At 37.1% G+C, this 20,092-nt stretch overlaps 1 protein-coding gene across 3 annotated transcripts in view; it reads left to right on the top strand.

The window, feature by feature from the left end:
• Positions 1-20,092, top strand: part of PRKN (parkin RBR E3 ubiquitin protein ligase) — a 725,918-nt gene that overhangs the window by 609,623 nt on the left and 96,203 nt on the right. For all 3 annotated transcript variants that reach the window (XM_082048436.1, XM_082048435.1, XM_082048437.1), the window contains one exon: positions 5,087-5,236. In XM_082048436.1, the coding sequence (XP_081904562.1) occupies positions 5,087-5,236 (150 nt within the window). The remainder of the gene's footprint in view (positions 1-5,086; positions 5,237-20,092) is intronic.

A 20,092-nucleotide genomic window follows, 5' to 3' on the forward strand; every position in this document is an offset into this window, starting at 1 on the left:
ATAGATTTGGGTTGACTGGGACAATTCACAAACAAGGGAAAGTTCACAACAGGATTCATGTTTCTGAGAAAAAAAAAAACAATGAAGAAAGTGTTCTTCATATATCTTTAGCCATCCTACACCACTGATTTGGAGTAAATCACATTTTTTAAGTGTCTTTTTTTTTCAAATAAGCATTGAAACACATGGTTCTATGGTGAATCCCACAACTATTTACCTACCTGTGTTTCTGAGGACCTTATTACAGTGCCATATAAATGCCTCACAGGCTTCGCTCAAAAGCTGCTTTCTAGCAGCAGTAGACAGCTGGTGATTTCTGTGTAATTTTATGCCCCTCATTACCATAGTATTTGATGTCCTCATGACTATTAATGGACTTTGCCTCTTAACACTACAGTGAAATCAGCAAGTATCATTCTGCCTCTTTAGAAACGGGAAACTGATGAGAAGCACAGATTAAGTGACTTACCTGAAAACCACAGGAAGGCTGTGCTGCTGCCAGGAATTGAAATCAGGTGCCATGAATGCCAGTTCAGTCAAGTTACCCATATATTAAACTTTCAAAGAGGTTTTTCGTAAAAATAATTGGAGATATTTTTCCTCCCTGTAGCATGCAGAACCATTTTACACATGATAAGTGTATGTCTAAATAGGAGGCACTTTGATAATAGAGTGATAGATATTGTGAAATATTCTGAATGTACAGAGAGTTGGATTAATCATTTAATGACAGCTCTTTATGTGTTAGATATCTAGCCTAAGTTAGGTTTCTCAGCTTCAGCTATAGCACTTCCACAGAATGATTCATCCTACCTATCTTAGATATCACATGTAAGTCAGGATAAATTACTTTTCTTAGGATCTTGTTTCTTCTCATTCTATATATTTAGAGCCTATATGACTCGTTCAGGTTAGATGTTTAATTTCTAAACAGCTAAAATTGTGTGAGGTGGTTCACAGTCTAAGCTATTTAGGTACCTAAGCCTTAGTTTCAAAAACAGCTTAGGCCAGGTGACTCAGGATCAGAATCATTGGAACTGAAGCAGCTGTTGTGGGAGTCACCTATTTTCAGGTGTCAATATCTAGCAAATTGTCTGATCTCTCTTTACTACTAATAGAACAGGTCACTTCAGGGCTCAGTTCTCCTCATGGTGATGAACAAATCTAAAAGAGAAAATACAACTTTCATCCTATGTCTTGTGTTAATTATAAAAGGAGTCTGAGCAACCATTGCAACTATAGGCATCATCACTGCAGAAATCCAAACTAAATGAAAGGAATCCTACTTTAAATCTCCAGTTAAGAATAAGAGTCGAGGTAAACCAGTAGTGACTGTCTTCTGTAATATCCTTAAGTATCTCATCCAGACTCGATCAAAAATAAATCATGAGCTCCAAAGACATTGACTTGCTTTAAGCATGTTGATTGCATCAGTCCTGTGTGATATGTATAGCTGTGGTATATAGGAGAAAATGCCTTTAATAGATATAATCTGTCACTATATGCAAATAGTGAATTAATAATTCATAAATAAGTGTTTTGGTCCTTTACAAAGCTCTTATAAATGCACCCTCAATGTAAAGTGAGTAATTTTATTTCAGGCCACTGAATAAAGAATATAAATCCATGTATGTAATGTTTGACTGTGTTATGGCAGCAAATGTTTACACCGGGGGTATTTTAACAGTTAAAATTACATTCGGCCCTTGGAAGGCAACTGCGAGGCTGGTGTAGCCCCTGGTGAAAATGAGTTTGACACCCGTGGTGTAAACGTTCTGCTATCACATGTTTTAGTTGGTTGCTGGGTTTCAAGTGAGCTAGTGTACAAGCACAAGGAAAAATAAATTGGAAAATGACATCTTATAAATGTATTTGGACTTTGAAGTTAGAAAACAGGCTGGTAACTAGATGTCGGGATGTGCAAATGCATTTAGTTGGTCTTTCTTGTCTTCAAAATGATTATTTTTTTGATTTTTATAGTGTGAAAATCACTGATGAGAGTGGTATACTGATCTGGCATGTCTTGTTCTGAACCAGCATAAAATATCAAATATGTTGGTCAGAATGTGACGACTTTGTCCACCTTGCCAGTAAGCAGACTGGACATTTCCTTTCTGTAATTTTCTCTAAGAAGGCAGGTTGATTCCCATCTTAACTGTCTTCCATTTTTGTGTATGAAAAAAGGGGAAAAAACAAGGAGAGGAGATGGAAGAAATCTCTCCATGTCATTTCACAGTTAATGACTGGAAAGCACATCCTTTTTACCAGCTGAGAATTTAAAACGGAAATGCCAACAGAATCTCAACTACAGTGTCAATGGTGTTTGCCTCTGTAATGAGGAGCGACTAAGAATGCCACATCCAGCACAAAGTTCCCTTTTAACACGATAAGACAATCACCATCCAGACCTTCAGGTCCAGTCTCTGCCCTGAAGACAAATAAGGTCATCAGAGAGTTTTGCAGCTGTGGTTATTCAGATTTCTGTTCAGCATGTATTTAGTGCAAGGATCACAAACTTTGCTGAAAGACAGAGTCCAATGTTAAATATTTATGCCAGTAGTCTGTGTTCGAGCATGATAATAACATAGAAAAGCACCAGTTGACTTGTTGAGGCCTTGCTTTCAGGGAGACGTTGCAGATATGTCTTGTGCATTTCCAGATGTTTTCCAGATCCAGGATCCTTAATTCAGGACTTCTGGCTGTTAATACACTGAGTGATGTTTTGAAGGCTTTCTCTCTTTTTAGGTCTTGCTTTTCTTTTGAAAGGAAGTTTATTTGGATTCTTTGTTGTCGAGGGTTAAGATTGCGGGGTGACAATAAAACCCTGGCAGATGTATTGTTAACCTCCTCTCCCCCCCCCCACTTCCCCCTTTTTGCCCCTCCCTCTCCCCCCTTCCCACTCAGGACAGGCGATCGGGAGGGAAAGAAGAACAGAGAGAAGAGAGTTGGAAAAATTAAAGATGTTTTACTAATGCTACTAATAAGAATAGAGAAAATAATACAAAATATACAAAACCAATCTTGAAAGTCTCAGCAACTGCAGAGCCGGCACCCAAAGTCCTGGCTTAGACTCTGCAACCAAGCAGAGCTGGATTCAGTCTGTCACTAGGCCTCAGTTCTCAGGGATGGCCAGTAAGATCCTCTCCTAAGGTCGGCCATAAGCAGAAGGGAAGAGATCCTCGTGGTCTCCCACTTTTATATGAAGTATTCACGTGAATGGAATGTTATACACAGTTGGTCAGTTTCTTAGTCACTTGTTTCTCGTCGCCCCTCTCGCGAGATGTCCATCCATGCTTATCAATAAGTTTGCATTCCATTGCTATGTTTACCAAAACATGTGTCTGGTTCTCCAGGAAAATGCAGTTAATATGAAGGCTTTAGCTGACAGGCAAAATTCACTGAAAGAGAAACTTGTTTTTAACAAAACCAGGACATTTGTTAATTGACAAAGGTGGATACCTTCCATTTGGTAAATTTTTTTTGTCTGTGATACAACACTTTTTTGTCTATATATTACAGTGTTTTAAGAATTTGTATACTCATTTTAAAAACTCAGTGTAACAAGACATGTTATCACAACATTTGCAGAAGAATCTTCTTAAATGTACCAAGAAAATATGCAGTGGAACCACTGTCTTTGTAGTTCACAATTCTTCTTTGGATACTTTGTGTATGAGGTTTTGGTCCTAATGCTTCAGTTTGCCTTGTGTGAGTTTTTGCAGAGCAGTACAGGTTGGAGAAATAATTTTTCGGAAGGAAGGAAGGAAGGAAGGAAGGAAGGAAGGAAGGAAGGAAGGAAGGAAGGAAGGAAGGAAGGAAGGAAGGAAGGAAGGAAGGAAGGAAGGAAGGAAGGAAGGAAGGAAGGAAGGAAGGAAGGAAGGAAGGAAGGAAGGAAGGAAGGAAGGAAGGCCAAGCAAACCAAAAAAACAAGGGGGAAAAAGGTTTTAATGAGCAGTAATGGGATAAAAGTTTATGAAGCACTAACTACTGTTGTGAGTGCTATAACATAAAGCTCTGTCTTGTTCCTTTAGCACACCGTAAAGTCATTCCAGTCATAGAGAAAATTCATCCTACTCCCTTCCCCTTTGGCCTTCTTGATTTTCCTGTTTTCATTGGGGCTGTTAGGACGAAATGCTTTCACTTATTTCACTCTACAGTAGACCAGATTTATAGGTGAAACTGAAGCCTGGTTTACCATGGTTATATAGCCACTGGTGTGGAACTGTACCGATGCAGAACCCGAGAGTGGACGTGATTTACATGTACGCAGAACATAAATTGCTCAGCTTATCTCTGGCTGAAAGCAAGCTAAGTTAGACCAGGGAATGTTATTGCAATGGCATCAGTCATTTTAGAGTAGGCATTTTTGTTAGTAAGGATACAGTGAACATGTTATTTAATACTGCTGTGTGTCAGTGTCTCTATCATGGAAAAGGAAACATTTCCATAGCAAAAACAATTAACATTTCCTGGAAGACTCTGGAAAAAAATACACCTAACATTGAAAAATAATTATATTGGAGAATTATTGTGCCAATCAGTTTCATGAACTTTATTTTGAAAATAAATTTGGCTGGGCAATTTTTACAACCCCTTATCTCTAAAACATTATACTGTACTTCTAGCTATAGATCCTTGGGGTTCTTTTGTGGGTTTCTTTTCAATCTGTATACAACATTGATGAGTATCTGTTGTTGGCCTATATTTATGACGTTTATAATAATTCTTATAGCAATACAATATTTCTTAAGGTTACTTACAGAAACAGTCTACTGTTTTCTTTATTTTAATATCCAACACAATTTTCTGGTGGTGAAAATGATAGCTGGGAGTTGGAAAACAATGCGTATGATGTGAGTCATAGCAGAGTGACACCCGATTTAATGACACTGCGAAGTTTCAGACTTCTGACCAATAACTCAAACTTAGCATGTGAGACCTTAGAAGGGTCGATTTGATTATGTGGGACAGATTCAAGCTCAAAATTGGTGGCTTTTTTTGGTGGTGGTGATTGCGGTGTTTTTTTGTTGTTTATGTGTGTGTGCGTGTACTGTTAGAAGTTTAACACCAGTCTTTTGTATTGCAGTACAACCGCTACCAGCGCTATGGGGCCGAGGAGTGTGTGCTGCAGATGGGAGGAGTGCTGTGTCCCACTCCTGGCTGTGGAGCGGGTTTGCTTCCTGAACCAGGAGTGAGGAAAATTGTATGTGAACCAGGCAACGGAATAGGCTGTGGGGTAAGAACATACATTTTCCTCCTAGTGGTGGGGAAACAATTGATATTGTACAATGTTAGAATAAGAGGGGAAATCGTTTTTTCCTTTTCCATCAGTGACTCTGAGTTGTTCTCCATACCAGAGTGGGATACTTTAGTTCAACAAAAAATTTAAATACAGCACTATGGATGAGGAATGATGATTTTGTCATATAGACTATGTCATTTCCAGAATTCTTCACTTTATTGGTTTAAGAAGTTGCTGAGTAGTTACAGTAAGAAATTGAACTGTGCAAATGAAAATCCAGATGCACTTTGACTTTCTTCTCCTGGCACTCAGCAAAATTGAACAGGATCTTGAGCCAACCATTTGTTATTTCATTAACAACAACTTTGTAAGTCTTAGAAAAATGGGAGAGGGAGAATGACCAGTCTGTGATACTGTAGGGACATTGCTTATGTGTTTTAAGATAGATGATGAAAAGAAATATAGAAATATTTTTTTTGTTTTCTCATAAAAGTTGCTTTTAAGGAGGGGGAATGCAAAATTAATGGTGGATTTCTGGAAAACAAAGCAGATAACACTGAAAATGTTTTGCCTAAGAGGTCAGATAATATGGATCAGCAATTGTTTTGGTAGTAGAAAAAACAAGTACTTTACAAGAACCAAGCTTTGGGGGGAAATAGAAATATGTAGAGAGAAATCTGTGTATAGAAGAACATATTAAATGTTATGTCAGAGTGACTAAATGATGTTTTCCATGGATGGTATTATTAATGAATTCTATGCAAGCTATGAGAGAAGGGAAAAATACCTATATTTATAAATATTATCATGCTCTTGCTGTTGTCTTTATTTTGGAAAATGCACTTTTTACTGCAGTTTTTAGGTTGCCCAAACTGATACCATGGAAGAATAATAGTTTGCTGAACTAGGAAGTGGAATTAACTTGTCTTCTATAAGTAGGTTAGCATCTGTCGACCTCGGTAAGGCTTCCTATCTCTCCATGCAGTGGTGCATGTAAAACAGAGTACTTCCCAGACTTAGTCAGCAGACATAGGTCTATAAAATAAAGCAGAAGGTGGGAAAGTAATAAGAAACACGAATGAATAAACAAAAAGAAGTGCCTCTGGATTAACTATTAAGGACCGTTCAAAAAAGATAAAATCACTAATAATTTTTACTCTGCTCTCTGCCTTGAAGTGATGAAAATCACACTGTGTTTTTCAGCTTCATTCATCATCATTCTGAATGTGCAAATGCTCTGTAAATAAAGTGCACATGGCATAAAGGAGTGATGTATTGCCTGGTTTAGCAAACTGCTTTGTTTCCTTTCATGGACTCTGTGCTGTGCTTTCTTGTGACCAGATCTGCAGCCTTGAGTTTAACCTCACTTTTTCTTTTGGATTATGTGGCATCTTGAACATTAGGGGGTACAGTTCACCGAGACTGAAATGAAAAGCAAGAGGCTTTTTGTAATCTAGATTTCGGTAACATTAAGGCCTTTCCTCAGAATCTGTAATGGAACAGGGTGAAAATGCATGTCTTTGAATCTTTCTTTAACACCAAGGCAGTTAGGAAGGCTATTTATTTCTACTCTGTTTTCTGTTGTCACTTTGAGTATTTTCTATTCGGAAAGTTAAGCTGTGTTGGGGTTGTTTTCCCAGACAAAACCTGGCCTTTTTTAGTGTGGAGGCCTTTCAGTCTTCTTTATGGAATCCAAGAATGTCTACTTCAAAGCTCCACACTCCCTCATGAGTGCACACAATCATTTACAAGCTCAAAAAAAGGCCTGAGATAAAGAACATCCCTTTTGTTCATCCAGAAAAAGGTAGCGCCTGGATTAGAGATGTATTCCTTGTTGAAGCTGGTAAGCAAAGAAATAGGGAAGACAATGTAAACCTGGAGATTCTCTATGAATATCTGTGTCATCCTTTAAGCTATACTTTAGATACGTTGTGTCTCTTTGGGGTTATTTGAACCCCCCTGTCTTTGGGGAAAGTTCAGAGTTGATAACTTATTGCTAACAGCAGAAGCTAATCTGACATCAGGGGTCTGTTATTCACCCAAAAGCCCTTGTAGAAAAATAGTTGTCTATAGCACAGAACAAACTGATTGTCCAGGTCTGAACTGCAGTGTAAGGGTAGCTGACAACTGTCAAGTAGACGAGGATTTTGATTAACTGATGAGATGGGTCAAGGGAGGGAGGAGGAGTAGGTTTTCAAGAGTAAGTTGAGACAGTAAATGAAAAGGGGTTGCAGCAGCCATTTTAGAAAAGGAGGTGCAGAACAGACCAAATAGAGAATAAGATGGAGACCAGGGGCTGAAGCTAAATAAAGCTAAATAAATATTCCATTATTCAGAGAGAAAACTCTGTGAGGTGGTCCCAAACATTTAAGGACTCCAACCAATTCTGAATGAGCATTGAAAATGAACTGCACTGGGCTGGGATACAGACATTTTGCCTTCCTCAGTTTCTTTCTCTGTGAAATGAGAAACTAGAATTTCTTTTTGCAGTCATTGCTGTTGGTGTCAAAGCTAACTGTCAGTCTCCAAGAGAGTATTCTCAATTTGCTAAAAGCATCTTTGGGAAAGTTAAAGATCGTGGTTTTGCTTTGTCACAGGAAAATTGGAAACAGCATTATGTGGGGCCCAGAAACAGCCTGGTAAATATCTAGACAGAACTGTACCAAAAAGGTGAGGAGAGAGGTTTAAATTTAAGCATTCTCATACCTACCCTTTACAGTCAGGCGCTCCTATCTATTCAGGCTTTCAGGCAAATAAATAGAACCAGAGAGATTTATTTTTACTTGAAAAGTAGCATGCAGATATTTTTTAATGATTATGAATAGTTCTCACCCAAAGCCACATTGTGGTACCACTGACTGACCTCACTCTTGCCCAATCTTTCTTATTTTTTGCCTTTACCCATAAATATAATACACTGTTGTTCTACCTTCATTACTATGCATCAGGCCTATATTACTAACTTTTATTGCTCAAATATAAAATTTTGACGTATTTAATACAAGAAAACAGTAACAAAACATAGGAGACAGTACATATTGTACCAGCTGGCTTGGGTACAGGAAAAGCTGTGGTAATCAAGGTATACAAAAGCTCTATGAATAAAACATTTTTGTTGTGTTTTATATTACCCTGGCATATTATTTCCTACATATTAAAGAAAAGTTTGGAGTTAAAAGTAGGTTAGAACAGAGCTTCAACAGGGCCTATACTACTTGTTTATTAAAATTATGCCTTGGTTTCTACACATACAGCTCATCTGTCTTGCAGAACATCCCCTGTCAGTATCTTTCAGTGGGATGATTACTGAGTAATGTGTGACTGCCTCCCAGCCCTTGCTCCACAACAGTATAAACAATTTGCAACATGTAATATCAGTTGACCTGTCCCTTGAAATGGGGAAAGACAGGAGACTGGGCATAGTGGAGACACAGAGCCTCTGTTGGTCTCTTCTCCTTAAGTGTACTCTTCCCTGTCAGAGTCTGCATAAGGAAGAAGAATGTATTTCTAGAGATCCTCAGTTGCTTGATAATCCCTTGCTAGGAGACCCAACTCTTGAAGGCTCATGGAGGTCCTGAGACCATTCTAAACTATCCTAAAGTCTGGGAAACAATTTAAATGGTCTTAGAAACAAGCTGTCATAATTGATTTTTTGTGGCACTTTATTCAGGTCTCCTAATGTGAAACTCCAGTCCACAAGTAGGTACTCAACCTTAGTATTAAAGGTGCAATGACGAAGGAAGTTTTATAGCCTTACAAAGGGAACGAAGCACAAACCTTGGGGTTATTTCACATCTTTTACACAATATGTACTGTTCTGTGAGCGTAATGTTGTTGAAGAACATCATGATTTCACTAAAGATGTGTTCTCTTCTAGGACAGGTGAAATTTTAAGGCTACAGACTGCAAGTGGTCCCTGAAAAATCAATAGATATAAATGCCATGTCCTCTTTACAAATAGAATTCCTAGGCCATTGTATTACATAGAACAAAATCCCTAAGGCAATTTTACTCTTCCCAGCAATTTTTTTCCATTGATTTATTTTTCAATTCTTCTTCCATGGCTAAGGAAGCACATGTCAAAAGCAATTGCAGCGTATTTGTAGAATTAATAATTGTCTGCCTTTTCAGAAAGCTTAATAGAATCGAGGGCACTCTAAAATAGTTACATGAGAAGTGCAGTCCACATTCCTGTTGTTTGCAAAAGCTGGTTTTTGTGGTTTAGTATCTCCTGTTCATGCATTTCCTAGTATACATTTCGTCTTCAGTGAGGTCTTTGTTAAGCACAATTATACGCATGTAGGCGAACCCCAAATAATTGGGAAAAATATTTTGTTTTGAGGAGACAAATCTGATTTATAAAAATTCCAAGCAGCAAGTTCCTATTCAGTTAATTTTGGTAGTGTGTCCTTCGAAACTTCTGAAGTGAGGTTGTTTATTTTAGGTTTTTATATCTCAGTTGGAGTGCTATGTGAGTGTACCTATACTCCCTCTGGAACCTGAACTAGCTGACAAATGCTGTTTCAGAACTATTTCCTATATATGAAAGTGCATAATAGTTTGTAAGAGTACCCCAGTCTAGAATTGAAAAGCAGTTTCCACCTCTGGCAGTTATAAGTCTTTTGTTGTAAAGTTCAGCTCTAATGCAATGCATTGTCACGATCAGCGTGTACTTTCTTTGTGCAATTTCTGTCCCTCTTGTGTTGGGTTTTGGCACGTTATTCCACATATATTGCCTGATCAAAATGTTTGAAAGTCTGGTTAACCTAGAAGACTTTATTTTCGAACAGAGATGTAGATATAAATGTTCGGTTCAAGACATGTGCTTTGCTTTTTCATTAGCAGAAACAGGAAAATCTTGAATGTATGTAAAGAGGAAATAGGCACCTTTTAAAATACTTCAGGATACAAAGACAGTCAGGATGAGCCGTGGTAATTCAAGACAATCTTTGAAGATACTTGCACTGAGAAAAATTTTTTTAATTTTATAATCAGATTAATAAAAGGCCATGGGTGAAGAAGGGCTGTGTGCACAATGATCTGAATTTTTGTCTCGGTTTTAAGATGGGACCAAAACTTGAAGCAGGAACAGAAATAAGAAGGCCTAAGGTTTTGAAAAACAGGGGAATAATTCAGCAAAGTAAAGACCTTGAGACCTTTATATCATTTGCAAAACATTAAAATGGAAATAGGAGATAGCTGCTGTCTAGTACCTGTAGTAAAATTGAAGAGTTATTCTTTGTTATTACATTTCAGGTATCTGTCCTTGTTCCATATGTCATTAAATTTTTGCTTTTCAGAAAATTCACCAGAACGGTATTACCATGGATAAGGTAATAGCTGAAGATATTGCTGAGATAAAGAAACCAACTCACAGCAGGAGTGTTTCATAATATTGTATAGGGAGTTTTTTTCAAGGGGAATGAAAATGAGACAGACATTTTCTATTATTGCTAAATGCTGAGTTGCTAGCATTGTGCCACAAGCAGTAATCATGTATTGCTTTCTTGTATTGAGTGGGCACTCTAGCCTTTAGAAAGAGGAATTCCATCTTATTGACACATTATGCTTCAGTAGCTAAGCAAGTTGTTTCATCACTGAAATATGACAGGCTTTCTCAGGCTGACCAGAATTCTTTGGATTTGTAGGTTTTTTCCTAGTGATGTTTCATGTGCTGGAATGTTGATGTTTTAATAAAACGTTTACCCCAGAACAGCTTCAATTAACAAGCTATGTATTGCTGTTGAGGTGTATTATTTCCATTGCCCATATCTTGCAGTGCTGCAATTCGTTGATCTTGTGACTGATATGAAACTCAATGTCAGTAATGAGTGGATAAAGCAATCTAGAGAATGTTTCCATTATTAATAATATGGATCACATTAGTTCTTAGGGCTAGCAAAAGCAAAACAAATACTTTTTATAGGAGAACAAATCAATTTCTTGCACTTGATTCAATTGATAGAAGAATAACTGCTTTTTCCTTTACATCCCAAATTATGGAGAGCTAGCTAGTAAAATAATGTCAGAAAACAACATGCAAGTCTCTTAAGCTCTGAGTTAGAATTGATACTTCACTAGTTTTGTCTGCTAGATGTCCAGAATGTTATGGGATGTTCCATATTCTGTGACCAAATTCTTTATGTAGGGTATAGCTTTTTCCTGATTTCTGCATCACACAGGCATCTGGAAAATGGCTGCTGTACATGCACATTGCATATTTTATATTTAATGTGTAGTGTCTTCAGTGTTTCGGCTTGATTTATTATTCTGCGGCTTAGCTAGTAGTTCACCATTTAAATCTGTCATGTTCTGAGAAAGAAGGAGCAAGGAGGTAGAGAAAAGAGGCAGTTACCTGATAAAGGGACGGAGCCTGCTGGTCTCTGTAATGTAGCATGAGAACATAGATAGCAGAATAATGCTGTATTTGAGTCAGGGAGATTGCATTAGGGAAAACTAGGATAAAATCAGGTTCTTGTTGTAAAGATAAGTCACAACTGGGCACCTAGGAACTAGAGAGGATAAAACTAGTCTCTATGAATGTAAACCAGCCCAGACTGTGTTTTGTAAAGCAGTGTTTTGCAGAAGATAAATGGTCCCAATTTTAACAATTTGTGTGAAATAGGAATGAGCTAAAATTACAATTAAATTGAATTAAATTGTGGTCTGAGACAAAATATCAGTCAGGTTTAAAATCACATTAGTAGTTGATTTTAGCATTTATCAGCTAAAACTTAGTCCTTGTAAACTGCTAGATCAAACAGTCCCCCGCAAGGGTGCTAGGAATTTTCATACTAGAGGTACCAAACACTCAACTTTGTCACTCATTCAATATTCATATTCCAGAGCTGAAGCTACCTGGGCTTCAAATTTCTTCACATGTGGAAGGAGAAGAACAACATTTTACAGTAGATGAAATGCAAAAATGTGCACAATTTAAAATATCCACAGTTTACTGTAAATTGATTTTAGCACATAGATTTGGAAAAACAGTTCCAAAGAGGTACCTTCTCTGTTCAACCGTGATTCCTTTTCTTAGGTAACCACTGAGTATATCATACTCTTATGGTCAGGTCAGAATTAAATTGATCACCCAATTTGAAGGAGAAGTCAAAATCAGCAGTGATTTGACATTCTTTGTCAAACTTGCTGGATGATATACATACCATATCCAGGAATTTTGGGGGCATTTCTCACCTAGAAATTCATTGTTATTGCAAGAGCCTGAGGCTTTGATGACATCTTTGTCTATTTTGGTCTTTGCCTGTGGCACACTACAGTTTAGTTTCTTGACGACTGAAGTGCTCTTGTCTAATTAAAATAATTGGGCTCTATGTAGCAGTATCTGGGTGATAGTTAATGGCTTATGATGCTCTAGAGATTATATTAGATGAACTCATAATTCTGTCAAGCCTCTAAATATGAAGGACATTTATGACTGGAGAAGACGTGGAACTACTTTTTTCTTACCACTCCTCTCCTCTTCAATAAAGTGCCTCGAAATATGTCTGACACTCAGGGGACAATGTTTTATCATGTGGCCCGTCAGGAAAGGCATGGAGCACAACGATAGGACAGAAGGAGAAATAAACTGTTTATAGGAATCTCCAGTTAATTCTACATGTATGGAAAACCAAGCTCTGTCTTCTGACTTCATCTTCCACTCACACACAGGGTAAGATTATTCTCCCTTTTATGACAGAGGGAAACACTTTGCACAGGACGGGAAAGTGTAGCCATTTTAAACCAACCTATATTTCATTCAGTTAATGCATTGAAAAATCCTGGTTGTAACAGTCTGTCCTTGACCACAAGAAGTGCCTGAGCTTTCCTGCTTATAAAGTTTATATACTGACTGCAGTTTTATAATTAAGAGGCATACAAATACATTTGTAAATTAGCAGAACTAGGGGTTAATGGAAGATTTGATATGAATAAACAGATCTATCACTGAGTCACTGGAGGGGGAACAATAATGCAATCAGCAGAGGATGTGCTGCTTAAAATGACAGCCACCGAGGGCAGGATTCTAATTGTGTAAGAAGCTTATTTAAGCAATTTTCTAAAAACTTTTTGTATTTGAACAGGAAAGAGAAACACGGGCTGAATGCAGAAAATCACTTATAAATGAAAAGAAAAAATAAATAAGAATCAAAGTAAGCTTATTTATTGCCTTTCAGATGGAGTTTCATATGAGAGCCTCCTGAGGCACTTTGGATTGTATTATTGCATTATTGTAAAATGCAAGAGCTGCTTAATCAATGAGAAATGATGGAGTAAAAAGATAGGACCAGAACAATAGGATCTTAGATTAGAATGAATCTATTGACTAGCATTTGTAGCTTAGCCAGGGAAAAAATTTGAAGTTCTCAATTCTAAATAAAAAATGCCCTCATTATGTGTCTGGTATAGTTCTGGCCCATAACCCAGCTCAAAAGTAAATCACAAGACTCATAAGGTGAGCAGCTCACGTAGATCCAAAAAAAAAGTATTAGTTTCTACGGCTTTTGTAGCACTTGTAATCTTCACGCCATTGGATGTCATAGTAAAAAAGTGCAATAGAGATTTGGGGGTTAAGTCTAGTCTGTGCAAGTACAAATATGGAAAACAGCAGTTCATGTCGGTTTGGAACTTAAAAGTAATGACGCTTTTTTTTTTTACTGAAAGGAGTACCCCAATTAAAAATGTTCACAAGTTTTTATATTTCTCCATTTGCTGATCAAAAAGATGCCTGAAGAGTTTCTTTCTCAGCTTGACCTGGAGTCTCTGAAATACATTGGTCAGGCGTACTCTTAGTTCATTCTTTCAGGGCTTTTAAGCTTTTAAGAAATAACATTAAGTAGAACAGAGTTATTCTGAGATCAACATTACTTGTCACTACTACTTCAGTAACTTATTTAACAATGATGTCACGTGCAGAACTTTATTATTTTAAAACTATTTCAAAGAGATAGCAAAGCCACAATTCCACAATCAAAACTGATTTTGAAGTGCTGAAACAAAGCTGATTTTCAATTATCAGAGTCTAAAAAAAGCATCTGAAAACGTCTTGATTGCTGCGAAAATGCTATCTTTTCATGTTGGATAACTCAAAACAAATAGATGATGCTTATGAAGCTTCAAACAAAAATCCACTTCTAAGAAAGCATAAGCATAAAAAACCTTCAGCCTGAAAGAGAATATCTGGGAAAAGTTATAAGCTTGTGAAAGTAAGTTTAGAAATTGCATCTCAACCTTAACAATGATATTAAGGTTACTAAGTGTAATAGAGGGAGTAAAGAAAATGTTGCAAAGTCAAAGGTAAGCTATGAAAATAGAATAAAAACATAATGACCAAATTAAGTAAAAGACATCCCTTAGTAAACTAATAATATTCCTAATGAAAAGCAGGGACATATATTTGGAGAACAATGGCCAACTGTAATTTAGTGGGAAATAATAGAAAACCAGAATGCAGTATGTACTTGTAAAACCATCATGAGGGAGAAAAAAAAGGAAAATTCTGATAAGGAGGCCTTGAGTAAGGGCAGAAAATCATGGGTGGATAACCAAGTCTCAGTTAACTGCATTTTATCCCTGTATTTCTCAAAAATTAAAGAATTCATACCACTAAATTATTATTTTTTTTCCAAAAGCTCTCATGTTAAATTGTGTGACAATCATTACTATGATTGAAAATCTATTCCACTGACACTTAAAAGACATAAGTGAAGAGATAAAGAGTAAGGCTTAAAGGTACTGGTGGCTCACTTGTTCAGACAAAGTGAGCTATAAAATAGGCTAGTTAAGACTGGGCTTTGTTTCCATTAAGAAATGTCAAATAGCACTAGTATGTTTTGTACTTATGTCTGTAATTTTCTCTTTTATGCTAGTGAAAATGCTCACATATGTAATACCAATGACAAAGATAAGTCTCTTATGCACACCTGAAATGCTTATAGTAAAAAAGGCTGACATTCAGGCCACCATTCTAAGCCAGTGCTTAATATTAAATATAATCTACATGTAAAAAATAAGCATGGGGCATGTTCTACAACATTATTGTATTTAAAGAAAACTTGACAAGACTTTGTTTTCTACTTACTTTTCCCTTCAAACTAAAATGACTGAAAATTTTATTTATTTATTTTGCCTAGGGAACTTCTCATATGTTACTTAAATTTGCTTTTTGAAATTTCTTCATGTTTATGGTGAGGATGTTTATGTCAGAATCTTGCTGAGCAGATATTTGGGAAAAAGAAAAAATGGTTGAATATGCCTGTTGTTAGTGTAGTCTTTCAGTGACATTTGACCTAAATCAGAAAACTAAAATCTTAAAAAACACCAGAAGATCAGAACTGAAATCCACAAGATCCTCCCTGGAGAAGAAGGAGCAGTAAGTAGCAAAATGAGGGCAACAGGAAGCAGCCTTAAGGTGAGGTCTGAGAAAAGCACTCCCTCTCTTGAGTTGAGTGAGGAACTGCTTGTGCATTTTGTGGGAACAACCTGGAATGAGACAACAGGAACATTAACTTGCCTCCTTTGCTGAGAACTGTGACTTTGTGTGAGGCAGTACCACACCTCTGTTGCTTGCTTGGGCACATGGAGAAGAATAGCTAGTAAAGTGGAGGTTTCTCCAGAGATCCCTAGCAGACTCTGAAAATGCATATTCTGTAGGAAAACCTGTAATTTATTAAATCAATTGATGGGTGGGCCTGTCATAAAGTAGTAAAAGTGTAGATTAGAGTATGTGTGTCGTGGCTGTGCATATTCAGAATCGTGGGAAACTGCCTGCCAAATCTGTGGATAAATGATGATGGAATTTGGATGCTTATAGCATGAGCTGTGGATAGAAACTGGTATGTGGGGGTGTGACAGGAGCAGTGGGAGGACTACAAGTGTGTACAGAGAGAGTGGGCTATTAAGTGGATGAAAGCTTGAAATGTGCAAGTGTTGGATGTACAAAGTACAGCCCAGCCACCTGACTGTGATATTTTGCATGAGTTCCTGGTCATTGTGGAGTTTTTATGTGAATGTATATTGATTAGAACCTAACAAATTTTGTGTTTTCAAGTATCTACAGTTATCATATTTTAAAATCCTTTACATTGGGGCTGTCAAAATCATTTTCAGCAGAGGCCACATCATCCTCACTGTTGCCTTCAAAGGGCCGAATGTAATTTTAGGGCTGTGTAAATGTATTACAGAGTTAATGTTACATTTACACATGTTAAATGTTAATTTAATTTATTAGTGTTACATGTAAGTGTTACATTTATACAGTCTTAAAATTAAATTCAGCCCTTTGAAGGCAACAGTGAGGCTGATGTGGCCCCTGCTGAAAATTATTTTGTCAGCCCTGCTTTACAGGGACAGAAAGATTTTTCTGGGCGTGGAGTAATTACATACAGTTATTCAGGAAAATGTTTCAGATATGGAGATGGAAACAAATGTGGCTACCAAACAGTAGCATTGCTCTGAGCTAGTAACTCACTGTATCCTCCTATCAAAGGAGTGAAAACAACTGGTAATTGGTGAGTTAAATAAATCAAAGAGAAAATAAACTTAGCAATAAATGTACAATACAATAATAGCTTTTATATGCTGCTGTGGTTCTCACCAGTGCTGTTTTCATAATACGCATCACAAGCTTTTACTGCTCAGGAAAACACATTAGTGTTTTTGTGTTGTTTTTATTATAAGCCATGCAAATAGTGTTTGTCCCAGTGGGATGTGACATTAATTATTAGCAAAAGATCTCTTACATTATTTCAGTCAATAGAGAACGAACAGTTCAATGTTTATTTTCAGAGTGCAACATATAACTATTCAAAACTGCATTAAAAACATTTAACCCATGCAGAGTATTCCTGCTGAAGAGATGACACATGGCAGAAATACATTGCCCTAATAATATTTGCAAATGTTTCACGGTCACAAAAATGTTATCTGTGTAATGCAAACATGTTCTCCTTCATTACATTTCAGGGGAAAAAAAAAAAAAAAAAGTATTTAAATTCTCTCATATGGATGTTCGGTGGTCAACTCATGAAATAAAAAAGTTTAATTCTTTTAGAGATGGATTTTTTTAGAATAATCACCTAGACAAAAGCAGACGAAAAGTCAACCAGATAAAATGTGCTTCTGCAAGTGAAGTAAGAGGAAAACAGTAGAAATAAGCAAACTTGAGCAACTGATAAGACATTCAATCTAAGCAGAAAAAAGGAGCAACAATTCATTAAAGAAATCATATTAGGGGCACAATGGTAAATTATCTCAATCTAAAGGAAGACTAGTGGCCTGGTTTCAACTGGGATAGAGCTAATTTTCTTCCTGGTAGCTTGTGTAGTGCCATGTTTTGAATTTAGTGGGAGAAGAATGTTGAAAACATACTGATGTTCTGGTTGTTGCTAAGCAATGTTTATACCAATTCAGGGGCATTTCAGCAAGAAGCTGGGAGGGGACACAGCCAGGACAGCTGACCCCAACTGAGCAAAGGGATATTCCAGACCATATGACATCACACTCAGTACATAAAGGTGGGGGAAGAAGGAGGAATGAGGGGATGTTTGGCCTGATGTTTGGCATTTGTCTAAGTGACCAATAGACATGATGGAGCCCGGCTGTTCTGGGGGTGGCTGAACACCTGCCTGACCGTGGGAAGTAGTAAATGAATCCCTTGTTTTGTTCTGCTTGTATATGCAGCTTTTGCTTTACCTGTTAAACTGTTTTTATCCCAACGCGTGACTTTCCCACTTCTACCCTTCTGATTCTCTCCTCATCCCACTGGGGAAGAGTCAGCGAGTGGCTGCGTGTTGCTTAGTTTCCACCTGGGGTTAAACCATGACAGCTAGGAAGGGTAAGGAAAGACCAACTTGCTTAAACAACAATCTTTTTATGACCTGAAAAGTAAGAAAGAACTGCATAAAAAAATTAAGCAGGTTGTATCACTAGGAACAGATAGAAAAACAGAAAACACACAGGGACCAAAGTCAGAAAGTACAAGACATTAAATAAAATACTTTTAATATAAAGTCTACCAAAAAATATTCAGAAAGCTTTCCATAAAGAAGTAATAGAAATATCAAGGAAGCTGTTGTTCGGCTTCTCGTGGGAGAGGAAAATGTACCATTAAACAGCTCCAAGAAGGCAAAAGTGTTTACTTGTTTTGTTTCAATCTTAATTTAAAAGCTCAGACCTGCTTAGATGGTTAGCAGAGCTAATACCAGTAAAAGATAATTTAAAATACCAGCTATATTGGGGAAAAGGCAGGATAGAGACACATTTTCGAATCAGCTGGGTCTGATGAAGTTTCTCCTGTGACAATGGCTGAAGAAAATCCAGAACATTAATGGTCACTTCTAAGAATATGAGTAGGGAAGTTGTTAAAAAAGCAAAAACATTAAGTGTATGTCTAAAAAGAGGAAAAAAGGGAACCTGAGACTTATAGACCAGTAGGTTTAACTTGAATCTCTGAGGGAAAACTGTAACAAATAATCCAACTACTGGTAATTCCCCAGAGGACAAAACCAGAAAGTCAGGAAGCATGGACTTAGCAAGAGTTTATCACATCAATCTGACCTAGTTATGGTGAAGTAACAGGACTTGTGGGTACAAGAGAAGTAGATGATCATGTATATTGAATCTAATAAAGCTCCTCACATTGTTGCATATGAAATTTCCATAGGCAAACTAGGAAATATAAGATTTAGATTGTAATTTCATTCGGTATATACGTAATTAGTTAGAAAGCTCTGTATAGACCATTTATCAGCATTTCACAATCAAAGCAGAGGGATGTTTCAAATGTGTCCTGAGGTTGACAGGTTTAAATATTTTCTCTGATGTCTCGAATGATTTTAGTGTAAGGTTATTTGCATAGGATCTATAGCTGGGGAAGGCAGCAAAGTTTGGAACATGATAGCAGTTCAGTAAGGATATATGTAAAGTTTCTATACTTAGACAAGTACAAGCAGCAGCCATACATTATGAGAGAATAAATGCTTCGATAGACAGCAACATGGCAAAAGATTATCTGGGAACTGCAATAGATCACAATCTGATCTGGAGTCAACAATATGGTAGTGTAAAAAAGGCAAATGCTGGACTGAGGTGTATAAATCACAGTAATTGTTTCTCCTCATGCAAAATAACAGATTAAATACACAGTGAGGAAACCTGAACCTGATCAATAGCCCTATTTTCCTTTCTGATGTTGTGACTCAGTTAAAGAAGGAAGATGTCCATTTTAATAATGCTTTGTATCCAAGAAAACTCCCTTTTTTACCCTCTTCCTAGTCCACTTGGTTTTGAGGAAAATTAATTGGTGAGATGTGCCATCAACAACTCGCCCTATATCTGCTTGACTCTCTGCTCATTCCAATCTATAGCAGACTTTGCTCTAGAAATACTGAGTCCTAAATAAAAGCCAGCTGAAACAGATAAAATCTAATAAGTGCAATATAACAGAATGCTTATATGCTGTCAGTGACTAACATACATAAACCTAAGGAGAGTTCATATCCCTAGTGGTTTTCTAAATACTGCTTTACAGAAAGCCAGTCCTAGCTCAGAGTGGCATTAGTTCTTTCTCCTCTCTTGTGAGTTCCCACTGCCAGAATTTGATTAGATAATCTTTTTTCCTTCGAATAGCCAGATGCTTATGAAATGACACTGCTGATACTTCATGATAACACAGAATAAGCTAGCCACCGTGTCATAAAATCACTGTGGACATTTTATGAGGAAAGACACATTCAAGTTAACCTTTAAAAAATAAATCTGTCTAGTTCCTGCAGTCCATGGTTTCAGAGCTCCCAAATGTTTGCACCATCTCCCAGCTTTTCGTACAGTCTGGAAAGGATATAGGAA

Source organism: Streptopelia decaocto (genome assembly GCF_964273445.1).
Source record: "Streptopelia decaocto genome assembly, chromosome: 3".
NCBI lineage: Eukaryota > Metazoa > Chordata > Aves > Columbiformes > Columbidae > Streptopelia > Streptopelia decaocto.